This window comes from Pelodiscus sinensis, chromosome 3, assembly GCF_052426305.1.
Source record: "Pelodiscus sinensis isolate ZL-2025 chromosome 3, ASM5242630v1, whole genome shotgun sequence".
NCBI lineage: Eukaryota > Metazoa > Chordata > Testudines > Trionychidae > Pelodiscus > Pelodiscus sinensis.
In genome coordinates, this window is record NC_143054.1 from 54,297,549 (window position 1) to 54,311,953 (window position 14,405).

A 14,405-nucleotide genomic window follows, 5' to 3' on the forward strand; every position below is an offset into this window, starting at 1 on the left:
TATTGACCACACACTTTGTAAGTGTGCTCTCTATAATTATCTAAATTATGGATGAAGATTTTGAACAGAACCAAACCCAGAACAGATCGTGGAGGGACCCCACTCAATATTCCCTTTCAGCTTGACTGTGAACCACTGACAATTACTCTCTGGGAAAAGCTTAAGACAACAAATAGTATGGTAGCACTTCAAAGACTAACAAAACACGTAGATGATATTGTGAGCTTTCGTGGGCACAGCCCACTTCTTCAGACGACCGGAGTGTACTGGATGTCCAGAACCAAAATTAAATAGAGGAGAAGGAAGGGGGGAAAATGTGGGGCGGATGAGGACAAAAAGAGGCAGTGGGTATATAAATTTCAAAGGGAAAACCCAGCTGGTATGTAACAAGCAAAACTGATAGTCTATAAGCACCTAAAGACTGGATAGTTAAAAGAAGCAGATAAGGACCATTAGTTAGCATTTAGAGAGGAAGAGTACTAACTCCAGAATCTACAGGAAGAACTATTGGCACCTTCATTGTTTGGTTGGTTGATAATGTCCCAGCCATCTGGTATCTCGATTCAAACCATTAGCATGAGAATTAAACTTGTGAATGAATTGTATGTAGTTCCAACCCTTCCCTGTGTATTTGGCTTGTGGAATTGGTCTGTAACAAAACAGCAACTTGAAGATCTCTTAATGAGTGGCCAGGCAGATTAAAGTGTTCATCAACAGGTTTCTGTATGTTCCCTTTATGGATCTGATTTGTGTCCATTGATTCTTTCCCATAGGGACTGTCCAGTTTGTTCAATATATATTGCAGTGGGGCACTGCTGGCATTTGATGGCATAGAAAAGATCACATTACTGGATGTGCAGTTAAATGAGCCTCTGATTTGGTGGCTTATGCGGTTGGCTCTAGTGATGAATTCGCTTGTATAGATATGAGGGCAGAGCTGGCACCGGGGCTGGTTGCAGGGCTGGGTTCCTGGATGCTTATAGTGTAGCATGGTTACCATAAAGAATTTGTTTCAGGTTGGGGGGGTTGTCTGTAAGCGAGAATAGGTCTTTCCTCCAAGGCCTCTGAGAGCGTACAGACTAACTCAGCTACCCCTTTGAAGCTCTCTAAGAAAAGTTTTCCAGCCAGTTATTAGGGATGTTAAAATGAATGAAATAAAGTAACTGTGTAATCACTGAAATTTTCAGCAGTTACATAGTTACACAAGGGGCAGCAGTTGGCTCCCTGGGAGCGGGTGTATGCGGGGAGCCGGCTTTTAAGCCAGATCCCTATGTGTACTAGTACTTGCCTGCTGCCCCGCTCTGCTTCCTTTGTACTAGAGGTAGCAGCACAGAGCGGAAGGGGGGCTCCCTAAGGGTGTGTCTAGACTACAGGGTTTTGTCGACAAAAGTGGACTTTTGTCGACAAAACTATCTGTACGTAACATAACGTCGACAGAACGCAGCAGTTTTGTCGACGCTGGGAAACCTCATTTTACGAGGCGCCTTCTGTCGACAGAGTTTCTGTCGACAGAAGGTGTTATTGCATGTAAACTGTCCTTTGCGTCTACACTACCATGTCGACAAAGCAGCTTGCTTTGTTGACAGAACTCAATGTAGTCTAGACGCTCTTTGTCGACAGAAGTTTTGTCGACAGTATCTGTCGACAAAACTTCTGTCGACAGAAGCCTGTAGTCTAGACGTACCCTAAGAGCTGGTGCACACAGGGAGCCAGCCATTAAGCCAGCTCCCTGCACATACCAGGAGCCAGCACATAACCATGAACATTAATGAATGAACCCAGGCTCAACTGGTTAACCATTTAAATGGTTACATTTTTACATCCCTAATAATGAGTAATATATAATATTTATATTTTGGAATCTTCTTCTAAATTTACTAAAGCAGGCATGCACCAAAACTAGCTTTAAAATTAGGACAAGAATACTTCTGAAACAACAGCTTATATTTTGATAATGAATATAGCAAAATATGGATACATCCCAATCTTTGAATTTCATAGACTTTCTACCCCTGAAAATATTTGCTATTTAAATTTATTATCCCAGTTTTACATAATAGTTCCTCTTTCCCTTTTCTCATTGTGTTATTCCAATAGGATCCTGATCTTGAAAGATGACAAGTTCCTCTTAAGAGCTGCTATTGACCCTCAATTACTATTAATAGCAATGGTCTAGATTTCACTACAGGTATTATGTGAAAAGACAAGATATGGTTCCCAAAGAGCTAGAGCTGAGGATGCTCACTATCTCTTGAAGATGCCCAGAATCCTGCTAGACAGGGTCCCTAATCCTTACATACCTGCACCAAATCCCTTTTTTCCTATTATCTAGTTTCTCTCATTTTAAAGTTACTCCAGCTTTTTTTCTAACAACTTATGTTTATTCTGAACTATTTAGAAAAGGCATCGCTTGGCTAACCGTAATATGAGTGTGCGTTCATACACCCTCAAGTGTATCAAATTCATCTACACAGAAAAATATTTAATACACTACTGGTTCATATTTAGATTTTTTTTCTTGAGGTAAATATATTTTTAATATGAAGGAAAAAATCAGTGACAGATGGCTAATAATTTCATTCTGTCTAGGATGCTAAATACTGTTTCCTAAAACTAGAGAGCTGAGCAAAACTCTGCTTTTTCCAACCAATTCTGCAAATTCAAAGATATCGTAATACCCATCATATTTTAAAAATACAGGAATCCCCCAAGTTGCGACCACCTGAGTTGCGAACCCCTACACTTACAACTGTTTTTTAAAGTGCGAAAGGGGACGAAAACCCCCAACTTACATCCTTGGCCCACATCGACGAAGGCACCCGGCTCCCATCGTCAATGAGGGTTTGAGTTACGACGCCCCCAACTTGCAACGCTTCCCCAGGAACCAATCGCATCGCAAGTCAGGGGCCGCCTGTACTGATAGAGCTTATCAGGGGTGGGGAAGCTCAGGCCCAGGAGCCAGATGCGGTCCCCAGCTTGCATGTATCCAGCTCCCGAGACTCATGCTCCCTCCTGTTCCCCCCAGCATTGGGGACCCCATGCTGGTGCTCCAGCCTCCCTGCCGCTCCACTACAGGGCTGGAACACCCAAAATCTACTAAGATGGGCCCTCCTCAGGCTCTGGTGTGAAAGGGGAATATGAGGAGTGTCTTTCTCCTTCGCAGTCAGGGGCCACATCAGTGAGGGTGTGGCTTTTCCTCCCCCTCTTCACTTGGGTGTGGCCCCGGAATGATTTTTCTGTGCATCAGCAGCCCTTGTCCCAAAAATGGTTCTCCACCCATTATTATATATATTAATGATTTTTAAAAAAAAAACAATTTGGCTATCATTTTATCCATAAAGAGTTACACGGGAATACATTTTTCACTGCCACAGAAGTTCGCTGAACTTATGGTAGACACCAAATCTGCATGTGTAAATTGAACATATATAGGTTTTTAAAGAAATGGCCCATTATTTAAAATATAAAAAGGGCAGAATAAGTGAATCTCGGTCTAGTGGCATATACAAGGTGAGACTGGAGGGATATGAAAAGTTAAGGTAAGGTTGGACTTGGAACCTAAAACTGTTATTTTTTATTTATTAAATCTAACATTCTATGAAGGCAGGATTACAGGATCAGATAGTCTCAGTCTTGCTTAAGACTTTTGTCTGGAAATCTAAAAGTATGCAATTAGAAGTCAAAGTATGGGAGTCCCATGATTATTAATTACTTGTATCCAGGCATAGGATGACCTAAATGCAACAGAACGTGTAACTGCATCACTCAAAACAGCCTACTAGAAAAGAACAAAATAAAAGTCACACACTGATTCATGCTGAAATCTCAATAAATTCATGAAATAAATGTAAGTTGCTTTTAGTCCTTCCACTGGCTCTGCCTGAAAATTAATTTATTGTTGGGTATCTTGCCTGAACAGATTATCAAATACATTTCCAGAACAGGGGTTATTGCTTTTCATGGAGATGGGTCTGCAGGTCAGTGGTCCAAGCCTGTGTTAGAGAATCAATCAGCTTCTAAGTCTCTAGGTTATGAAAGTAACTAGACATAATACTGACATAGCTGTCTGAATTAAAGTTAAAGTGTACAGCTATATTTCTAGGTCATATCCAAAGTGAAAGGAATTGTGAGCAACTAAAGCCCAGACTTCAATTTATTTCAGAGAACAATTTCTCAGCCATTGTCATAATCCCACTTAGCACTCCAAACACCAGGCCAACCAGGCCAACTGCTCCTCTCACAGAAGCATCCTCTAAATTATTTAAAACAAAAACAAAAACCCCTCACTCCTGACATAGGATGCAGAGAAACCAACTGGGAGTAAAGTTGAGCTGTAGGGGTAGCTAAGGACAAACCATGCTCAGCACCACTTCAGAGACTATAATTAAAACCTGCTTGGAGCAACCTCATTTAACTGGAACAGGAGAGCACACTTCTGGCTATTAACAAATTAAACTCCATACCACCCAGGAGAAGCAGGCAAGTGTGTAGGCTACAGTACAAAGAGCATGGTGGGGTTCCAAGTTTACTATAGCTGTTAATGTTTTTTTCCCTAAATTTAATTATAAAGTGAAACAGTTGCTTTTGACTAGCTTTAATATTTAACATTTCACCATTTAAAATAAAGCTGGTGAGTTTCTAATATGGGTATGAAGCACACATTATAAAAGGAAGTTTAGATTTTTCAAACTGACATCTCTATGCAAACAACCCGACATTTCAAGGCTGAAGTGTGTTCCCTTCTGTCCACTTTTACTATAGGTTGCACCTCCATAAACTGGGACTCTCTGGTCCGGCAACATCCGTGGTCCCAAGTCTCCCAGCGTCCTGTGGGGAGTGGGTGAGCCGGGAGCCTGATGTGATGTGGGGGGAGGGGCGCATTCTCAGCTGGGCTGGGGGGGAGCGGGAGCCAGATGGCGGGTCCGCTGGGCTAGGTGAGTGGGGGAGCCATGGGGAGCGAGTGTGTGAGACGCCCAGCACAGGCAACCCAACTGAGCTGTCCAGGGGAACCATGGAGCCTGGCACGTAGCTCAGCTGGGCTTCAGAGGGAGCCTGGAAAGCCAGCATGTGGCTCACCTGGGTGGGGGGCAGGCGAAGCTGGAAAGGCCAGTGTGTGGCCCAGCTTGGCTGGGGGAGCAGGAGGAGGAGCAGGAAGTCTGGAGTACAACCCAGCTGGGGTTTCAGAAGAGCCAGAAAACCAGGATGGGTGGCAGGGCAGGCAATGAGGCCAGCAACAGGGAGGCCAGAAATGACCTCCCCTGGTCCACAAAAATCCCTCATCCGGGACCAGTCAGGCTCCGAGGGTGCTAGATTAGGGAAGCCCAACCTGTAGTAACACAGCTGCTTCTGGTGCATCATTAGAGAGGCTCACATTCTTTTTTAGGCACATTAGAGACATTTGCAGCAGTGGAGCTATACTAATGCAAACTTTTACACTAGGGCTATGTCTAGACTGCAAGTCTCTTTCAAAAGAGGCTTTTTCGGAAGTATCTTTCAAAAAAGCTTCTTTCGAAAAAGAGCGTCTAGACTACAGCCAAGACTTTCGAAAAAGCAAGCCGCTTTTTCGAAAGAGCACTCAGACAGTCTGGATGCTCTCTTTCAAAAAAGCAGTTTGCATTACATAGCGCCTTTTTTCAAAAGAGAAAACTGCTGCGTTCTTTCCATTTACTTTCGAAAGAACGCAGCAGCAGTCTAGACGCAGGGGAAGTTTTTTCAAAAAAAGGCCACAAAAAATATGAGTCAAAAACATTACCAAAACATCCCTATTTTTGTCACTAAAATCAGCAACTCTGACTAGGAACACACGCATGCGCATGCGCACGCGTGCACACACACACACACACACACACACACACACACACACAAGATCTATTTAATAAGATGGCAATCTTACATAGTCACCTTCTGTGACTTGTTCAAAGATCACAGTGTCTGTGCTTGAGGCAGGACTATAATTCAGGAATTTCTGCATTCCAGTCCCATGTTTATACCAATGCCTTCTCCCATCTACAGTATATCATAAATAAGATTTCCTGTGGAATTAGAAATTCAGCAACCACCATTCAAAAGAGTTGCTGCTGGAAGGCTGGGAAACAGCATTAAGCATTAACAAATTCCCTCTCACAACTCATTAAGCCATTTTCATGAAGGGAATTACTACAGGATTTCTGCCACATGTGATGTATTCCAAGGCTGGCCACTTCATGCTTGGAGAAGAGGATCAAAATTTACACTCAATGAATCAAATCCCAAAGGAGTGATGGAGATTTATTTTACAAGTGTCAAGTCAGAATCTATTAAAATAGTGTAGGTTTTCCAATGAAAATCAGGAAGGCTTTTCAGTGAGCAACAAAAATCTGACCAATGTCATGACTGAAAACAAGATTTATGTGATTCACCTTCTCACCAAAAAGGCACACTCTGCTTGTGGCATTTGCAAAGGCTCATTTGCAAAGGATTTTACTTGCTTGAACAGAGAGCATCAAATCAATATGGGGGGAGGGGATTATTTGTGTTCCAGTTGAGCAGCACTTCCCCCATGCCATGTCCCAGAGAAAGCCCATCCGTGCTTCACGGAAAACAGAAAGGGGTTGTTCCATCGATATTTGAAGACTGAAATCTCATTGAAGTGGATCTGTTTTGTTTCTACTACTGCATCTCACAACAAAAGCTTCACTTGCAAATGTGTTTCCCTGTGAACATGGAGCTGTTCAAAGCAAACATTTCTTTCTTAGCACTGAACCATGTTGAAAGAAGGTTTAGAATTGTTTTGATGCATGTGTGAAGAGGCTGGCATTCCTGTTAGCAAAGAGAAATAATTGAACATGGATTGCCTGTTGTGCCTACAATCTTCAGTGTTAACCCTACAGGTTCATCCAGCCTTTCTGTTCCTGCATTCACAGCCAGCACTGTAGGAAGCTAAATTGTACCTTTTTAATTTAATCATCCTCAGAAATTAGAAGCAAAGGAGTAGGGAATAAAAAAAGATTCAAACTGACTTGGGCCATCTCCTCTTAACATTTACTCAACCGGTGTGCACCTTCATTTCACTCAGTGTTTCCTTTTTTCTGTATCGGTTATAGAAACGATTTGTGTCCAGCCAACACTTGCCCTTGTTAAACTGCTGGGAGTGGGACATTTTTTCTGGACTGGATTGTAGCCTCCATTGAAATGAACCACACCAGCACTGAATTCCATTAGAACGCAACAGACATCATTATACAAGATGAAGACATAGAATTCATTTGCATTGATGGGGAAGTAGGGATAGTTAGAAAAATAATTTAAATTCAGAAAAAAAGAATATGGCATTTCTAGTGTAAGGTCTTCAAATTACGAGCTTCAGAGTTGGAAAAGGAATTGAGCAGCTCTGCTAAATGCACCTGGCAACATACTGAAGAGGGAAGTGAACAAATTTTGAAAATCAACACTAATCAATTCTGTCCACCATCATTTCTGAAACACCTCCCACTAGGCATTTTATGTGCTAAGCATCTTTGTATATGGTGTTTTTCCTCTAGTCTTACTGTAAATCACCCATGAATGTAAGGTATTAGTTAAATACAGGATACTATCATACATTGCTAGGTTCATACCATTAAGTAGTGAAGAATGCGGATTTCAATCTTTCAACTCCTGCACATTGGCTGCCAATCTACTTTTTCTCTTTCCCTCTCCCATATTTCTGCCAAGGTTACTCTTTTATCTGTCAAAGATACATGATCTTTCGTCTGCTGTTTTATGTCCACTTATTAAACTGCTTGCCTTCCTTTCTGCCAGTGGGAAATCGGAGAGCTGGATAACCTCATCCCTATGCACTTGCCAAATCCCACAGAAAGGGAGCAAGCACTTCACAGAGCGGCTGGAATGAAGACAAAGCACATCCCCTTACAACTGAGACTCCTGAAAAGATATGTAGTCTTTTTGTAAACGATTTTCTGCTGTTAACAATGTCAGGTTTCAAAAAGAGTGGGCAATTCCAAGCAAAATAATTCACTGCAAGTTAAATTATAAAGCACCACGATTCATGATGTGAGTTTCCCCTCCAGGGCAAAAGAAAGAGGCACAACCAGAAATGAAGAAATCAAAGACATTGGTGTCCCTTTTATCCCAGTTTTAACAGAGACACAGTGAAGTCATTATATAATCTCCCACTCTGCATATCTCAGCAACAGAATGAAAAAAACAGCAATAGTGAATGCTGCTGGATGTAGGAAAGAAAAAAAGGGAACAGTTTCTGAAAGGCAGAATTGAGACTAAGGTAATGGTAGAAGGAGCAGCACATTGGTACTCTGAATGCATGCAGGATGCAGTAGTCTGGGAGACAGGAATATGTAAAGAGATGGATATAGGGAAAGATTTGTGCAGAATGTTGAAGTGCTGTGTATGAGTTTGGGGTAAGGTGCCATATAGTGTGCCCGAAACTGAGTTGTAGGTGTACTGGAGATCTCGAGCTGCTGAAACTGCATGCATAGTGCATAAAACTGTGTCTGTGGGCCGATGCAAGGTCTGTTTCCGCACCTGGTGGAGGTGCCGGTGCGCTGCACCGGCCAGCAGGGTGAGCGGCAGGATGCAGGACTCTGGACTGGCTGCAAACGGGCGTAGGGCAGGGTGTGCCAGGCTCCGGGGCGAGCGGAGGCGCATGCAGGATGCGTGGCTGTGGCGGGCCAGTGGGTGCCCGAGACCCGCCCCCCTTCCCCAGCTACCTCCTCGAAGAGCTCCAGGCTATAGGTGTTGTCATCATCGGCGAAGAAGAGCACGCCGGGCTGTGGCGGCGGCAGGTGCTGGTGTCGCTGCCGGAGCCAGGCCAGGCCGGCGTTGCGCTGCTCGGTAGCGCGGGGCAGGCCGGGCCGCTTGTACCTGCGCGGGGTGGGGACGTGCAGGTGGGTGCAGGGCAGCCCGGCCCGCGCCACGAAGCGGCTCACCAGCTCGCTGCGCCGGGCCGCGTCCTCCACCAGGACCCAGTGCAGCCGCGCCACCTGGCGGAAGGTGTTGGCCAGGCGGGTGAGCTCGGCTTTCTGCACCGGGCGGCTGTAGGTGGGGGTGATGGCATAGATGGGGGGCAGCGCCGGCCGCCGGGGGGCCGCCTGCTGCGGGGGCCGGGCGGGGGAGGCGGGCGGCGCGCGGCTGCTGTCCGTGTCCAGCAGTAGGATGACGATGAGCGCCCAAGGCAGCAGCAGCAGGAAGCGGCTGAGGAGCAGGGACTTCATGGTGTCCCCGCCAAGCGCCGGGCGCGGTGGGGCGCCGCCCTCACAGCACAAGCGGCCGCCGCCCGGGCTCCCCTCCCCATGGGAGCAGGGCGAGCGGGCTGGGGGGTCTCAGCGCATCGCAGCCAGGCGGGGGCAGCTCCAGCGACCACTCGGGGGCTAGTCACCCCCTGCCTGGCCACGGAGCTGCTCAGCCCGGGTGGGGGTCAATGCACCCGGACCTTCTGCCCTGGGCTGCACGGAGCGGCTCACATGGCGCGCAGCCGGTGCCCGGGGGGCTGCCGTTCCCCTCTTCGCCCGGCCAGTCCTGCCGGGGCTGCTTCCTCGCCGCTCTACGCTGGCTGCTGCCCTCGCAACATCCCTCCTCGGGCCGGGGCCGCCGGACTGTCCTGTACGCGACGCGGGGGGCGATGCACGGTGGGGCGGGGCGGGCCGGGGGAGGCGCCTCGCTGGGTGCGCGGGAGGAGAAGCGGCTGTGCAGGGAAGGGGGCTGCTGCAGCCCGGCTCGCCGAAGGAGCTGGCCTGGCCAGAGAGCTTGGCGGGCTGGCTCCTGAAAGGCTGCGGGGTCTTTCGAGAGCAGGCGGCGTCGTGCTCACGTGCTGAAAACTCCAGAGACCGGAGCATGGGCGGCGGGCAGGGGGAGGTTCGTACCGCCAGCGAGCCAATGCGGGGAGCTACACGCCTTGCCGCCCAGGAGTGTAAACCACTCACGGGCGGGGCTGGGCTGGGCGGCTGCACAGGGCAAAGGAGACCCCCCCCCCCCCCAAGGGTTCCGCGGGGGCAGCGCTCCCCAGCAGAGCTTCTAGGGTCTGCATGCAGAAGGAGCTAAGGCCTGGCCGGGAGGCTCGCTGTGAAACAGCCCTTGTTCCCCTCGCCCACTCAAAAGCGTGCGCCCTTAAACTTCTTTGTTTAGCAACTGTGGCAGCTCTTACGCGCCCTGAAGCTCGTGGCTAGCGTGGCTGCAGCGAGACCGTCTCTGCGCTCTGGGAGCCGCGGTAACACTTGGACATCAATCCTGGCCGAATCCAGCTCGTGCGGTTCGCTCGTCTTCTGAAACATCCCATTTTCTACGCAGCCGTTGGCCACAGAAAATGAAATGCCAACCGCTCCAAAAAGGGAGTATTTCGGCTTTGCAGGACTGCACCACTGTATCCACGGCTCGGAAACCTGTGCCAAAGGTTGACTGCGCGGAGGGCTTCACTGCTCTTCTCTGAGTTGCACAGGAAATTAAGGATCTACAAGGCAGTTGTTTTGTAAATAAAACTTTTTCTGACATGGAGAAAAGTTGAATACTAGAATATATGTACTATGTTCTGCTGCCCGCTTTTCTGTCACCTTTAACTGGAAGAATAATGTTCTGAGATACACAGAATATTTATAAACTATTTGAAATCATTTCATAGGTTTACTTTTCTTTTTCTTGCCTTGATTTTTGTCGGCTTCTTCATGTTTTTGTATTTTCAGTAGAAGGTTATTTTAAACTCTGAATAACACATACCCTTACTACCTAACAAAACATTTTAAGTACTGCTGTAAAAGGAGTTCTAACCCCATAGACTGCCCATTTATGAATCTCCTTTTCTTTGTTTTTTCACTATATTCTTTCTAAATTTACTTCAACTTTATTAGAAAACAAAACCCCAGGGAATTTTTTTCAAATAAAATATGTACATTCTTTTATTTTCTAATCAATCATATATCCGTATTAATTTCATCTGAATATGAATCAATCTACTGTCACAACAAACTTCATTCCATCATACCAAAATGAAACATCTTCCAAACTCTACTCCTCCATTTCTTATGAATGCACAAGAAATGTCGGTTGCATTGTTCAGCATATCATATGTGTTGTTATAATTAACAGTTTAAAAGTGTACTTGTTCCTTTTCATTTTATGTCATGCAAAATTGATAGAAAGACGTACTATTAGTAATTACAATAAGAATTAGTATATAGTACACATTAGATGTATATAGAAAATTATGGCCTAACCAGTGTAAATATGGAATAATTGTATCTGACATTAGGATTTTGCCCATTTCACAGTTCTTAGTGGAATGATTCTACTGTTAAAAGAAATACTCATATTTTCAGACAAGCCCTTGTTAGCTGAAAGTACACATTTCTGATCTGTTTTTATTTATATACTTGTTATTCAAATAGACATATTAACCCAAAGGCTCAAAAACAGAAAGGACATTAGAAGTGATATAATATAAAATGAAATGTCTGACAATGAGAGTAACAAATCACTATGCACTGAGCATCTAAATGAGAAAACATCTGTGCAGTGTAGCAATAATTAGAGTGAGCATGTTCACTGAAGAAACTGAAAGCTTGTTATGTGATTAATGAAATACTGTACTGTGGAGGCATGCAGCAAGTATAAGTAGTTTAATATAAATCAAAAGCATCTCTGACCTGAAATTAGTTGTCCATTTTGTGCTGATATAGTTTACCTAAAGGATAATAATCTAAATAAGTCTGTCAAAAGGCTGAATATGCTGTGGTTTCCCCATGTATTGAACAATAATATTTACAGATGGTGCTTACTCAGGTAACATAACCTATGTATTAAAGCCACATTCCAATAAGATTTCTTTTTAAAAGTTAATGGTAACGGCAGGGGAGAGCAAAGATCATTATCACCAAGATATCTTAGTATCAGAGCACCAAAAGCCCACTGGCTCACAGACTAAAATTAAGAATTAGGAAGTAGTGTATGTTAATAGACATATTCTATGTATAACACCTAGTCTTTTCTCAGGCAAAAATATTATCTTTAGCAGGAATTTTATAGGAGTAATCAATACTGATATATAATACCTTAACCAAAGGCAGCAATAGGAACAGCTGGTGTAATTGCAACAATTTAGAAAGGAGCACAGCCACTAACTCAACATCAAGGCGGGTTCTTGATGGAATTTTTGATACTATTCCATCTCCATAATTGACTATATTTCTGGCATCTGGTAACTAAATTCAGTGCTCATATACATCTATTCAATTTGTATTTACTATTTCTAGTTATTTACAACATATTGTAATATATTGATTGGTTTTATTGATGAAAAACAGCTGACAGTGTGTGATGATATACATTTCTAAATAAAATATATCTACACAGTGTGAACTGTATTTATATATTGTTTCGTAGGCAACACTCACTAGCCTGTTTTTTCATCCATATACTATGTAATTATTTTACTATGCCTATAGTTTTACTCCTAAACTGTTGCATAATGTAAGCTATGACACAGCAGCTGCTTTTTGCCTCAGAGGTGGCTGCATTTCAAAGGCAGATTAAGTACATACTGTGTAGTAGCAGATGCTAGTTACTGATGCAGAAGCATGTTCTTTTATATCCAAATGCAGATTATTTTAGACCAAAAGAAAAAGAGTGAGCTGTGAAGTGTTTGAAGAGTTTTGAAATCCCTGGGGTAGAAAGGCATGATATAGAAATGAAAATATTATATATTAAAATTGCTCTCAAATAAGCAAAGCAAAATATTCTTGTTTTTTAAATTAAGGAGACGCAATCACATTATATAATAACAAAACATGTTATATTTGTGTGAAAACATTGAGTGGTCCCGTGGCACCTTAGAGACTTAAAATATATATGTAGGATCATGAGCTTTCATGGGCAAAACCCATTTCTTCAGGCTCATCTCATCTGAAGAAGTGAGTTTTGCCCACAAAAGCTCATGAGATATATAGATATAGTTAATCTCTAAGCCAGGGTTGTGGAACCTCAGGCCAGATGCAGCCCCTCATTTGCCTGGATCTGGGGCCCGAGGCTCAGCCCCCCCGCCCCAAGACTGGGGAGTCTGCACTGGTGCTCCAGCCCCACCACTGCCCTGCAGAAGTGTCTTTCTCTTTCTCAGTCAGAAGCCACATTAATCACCGGTTTTGTTTTGTTTTGTTTTGTTTTGTTTGGGGAGTTCGGGTTTTTTTTTTTTTTTTTGCTTTTCACTTGTGTGGCCTCCAACTGATTTTTTCTGTGAATGAGTGGACCCAAACCCTAAGATGGTTCCCCACCCCTGCTCTAAGCCCAGGTCTACACTAGAGAATTATTTTCAAATATCCCTCCTTATTTTGAAATAATAAGCAGAGTACCCACACTACCAACCTCATTATTTTGAAATAATGGGCTGGTTATTTTGAAATCTATGAAATTGCTTTCCTTGCGGAATAATGCTTATTTCAAAATAGCATTAGGATGGATGCTCCATTCCTGCTATTTTTAAATACTACTCCCCAGAGTAATCTGAAGTAATTACTTCCCAGTGCTTCCTAGAGCTCTAAGTCAATTTAGTGCACTCAGAATAACAGAGCCTGCCTCGGACTAATTTCAAGGCTCCCCTGTAGTGGGGACACAATTTTGATTTTGTTCTTTCAGCAGTTGTTTCAAATTTAGTTATTTTGAAATAATTAGCTAGCGTAGACATGCTCTAAGGTGCCACAGGATTACTCATTGTTTTTAAAGTTAAACTAATATGGCTACCCCTTTATGTTAGCGTGGTAAGACTAGCTTCAAATACAGATTTTAGTACAAAACACATGAGCACCATTTATTAACAGAATTGTTATATTTGATTTTGGGCCTCAGGTGTAACACTGAAAGAAAGCACCAGACTCTGCCTTGTGTTGGATGTCACAAATCATTGCATGACTCAGACCATTCTTATGGCAAAAGTAGAGTAGAGCATATTTGGAGATGCATGATAGCATGTTTTTCTCTTAAGAATGCAGAATGGTTTACTTGCAGAAGGTTATTGTGCTGTTCATATGTTATAGTGTTGCTGATCATTGCCTCTATTCCCTGATGAATATTTTTGTCATGGATTTGTCAGGAGGTTGGTGCCAATATTTCCATCCTAGGGATGCTATGCACAGGACTCAGCTGCTTTGTATGAGTTAAAGCATATTGCAGGCTGTTGCCACATACATAGGAAACAAGGAGACATAATGACAGCCAGCAATTGCATGCCTTCTTTCCACTTATCACAATCCCTCCAACACATGTATGACAAAGCTTTGGCTGGAGTAATTTAGTTGGGTTTGGTCATGCTTCCAGCAGAGCGTTGGACTAGATGACTTCCTAAGGTCTGTTCCAACCCTCATCTTCCATAATTGTATGTATGATATAGTACAGAAGCTGTTACAGCTGGACAATCTGAGAATCCTCCCGCA

General features: G+C 43.9%; 1 protein-coding gene across 2 annotated transcripts in view; it reads right to left on the minus strand.

The window, feature by feature from the left end:
• The window catches only part of B3GAT2 (beta-1,3-glucuronyltransferase 2), a 44,972-nt gene extending 35,062 nt beyond the window's left edge, over window positions 1-9,910 (minus strand). The window contains exon 1 of one of the 2 annotated variants that reach the window (XM_025186762.3): window positions 8,706-9,910. In XM_025186762.3, the coding sequence (XP_025042547.2) occupies window positions 8,706-9,209 (504 nt within the window). In that variant the 5' untranslated portion in view covers window positions 9,210-9,910. The remainder of the gene's footprint in view (window positions 1-8,705) is intronic. The other variant, XM_075923716.2, reaches the window with a different exon arrangement.
• Window positions 9,911-14,405: the final 4,495 nt, after the last annotated feature.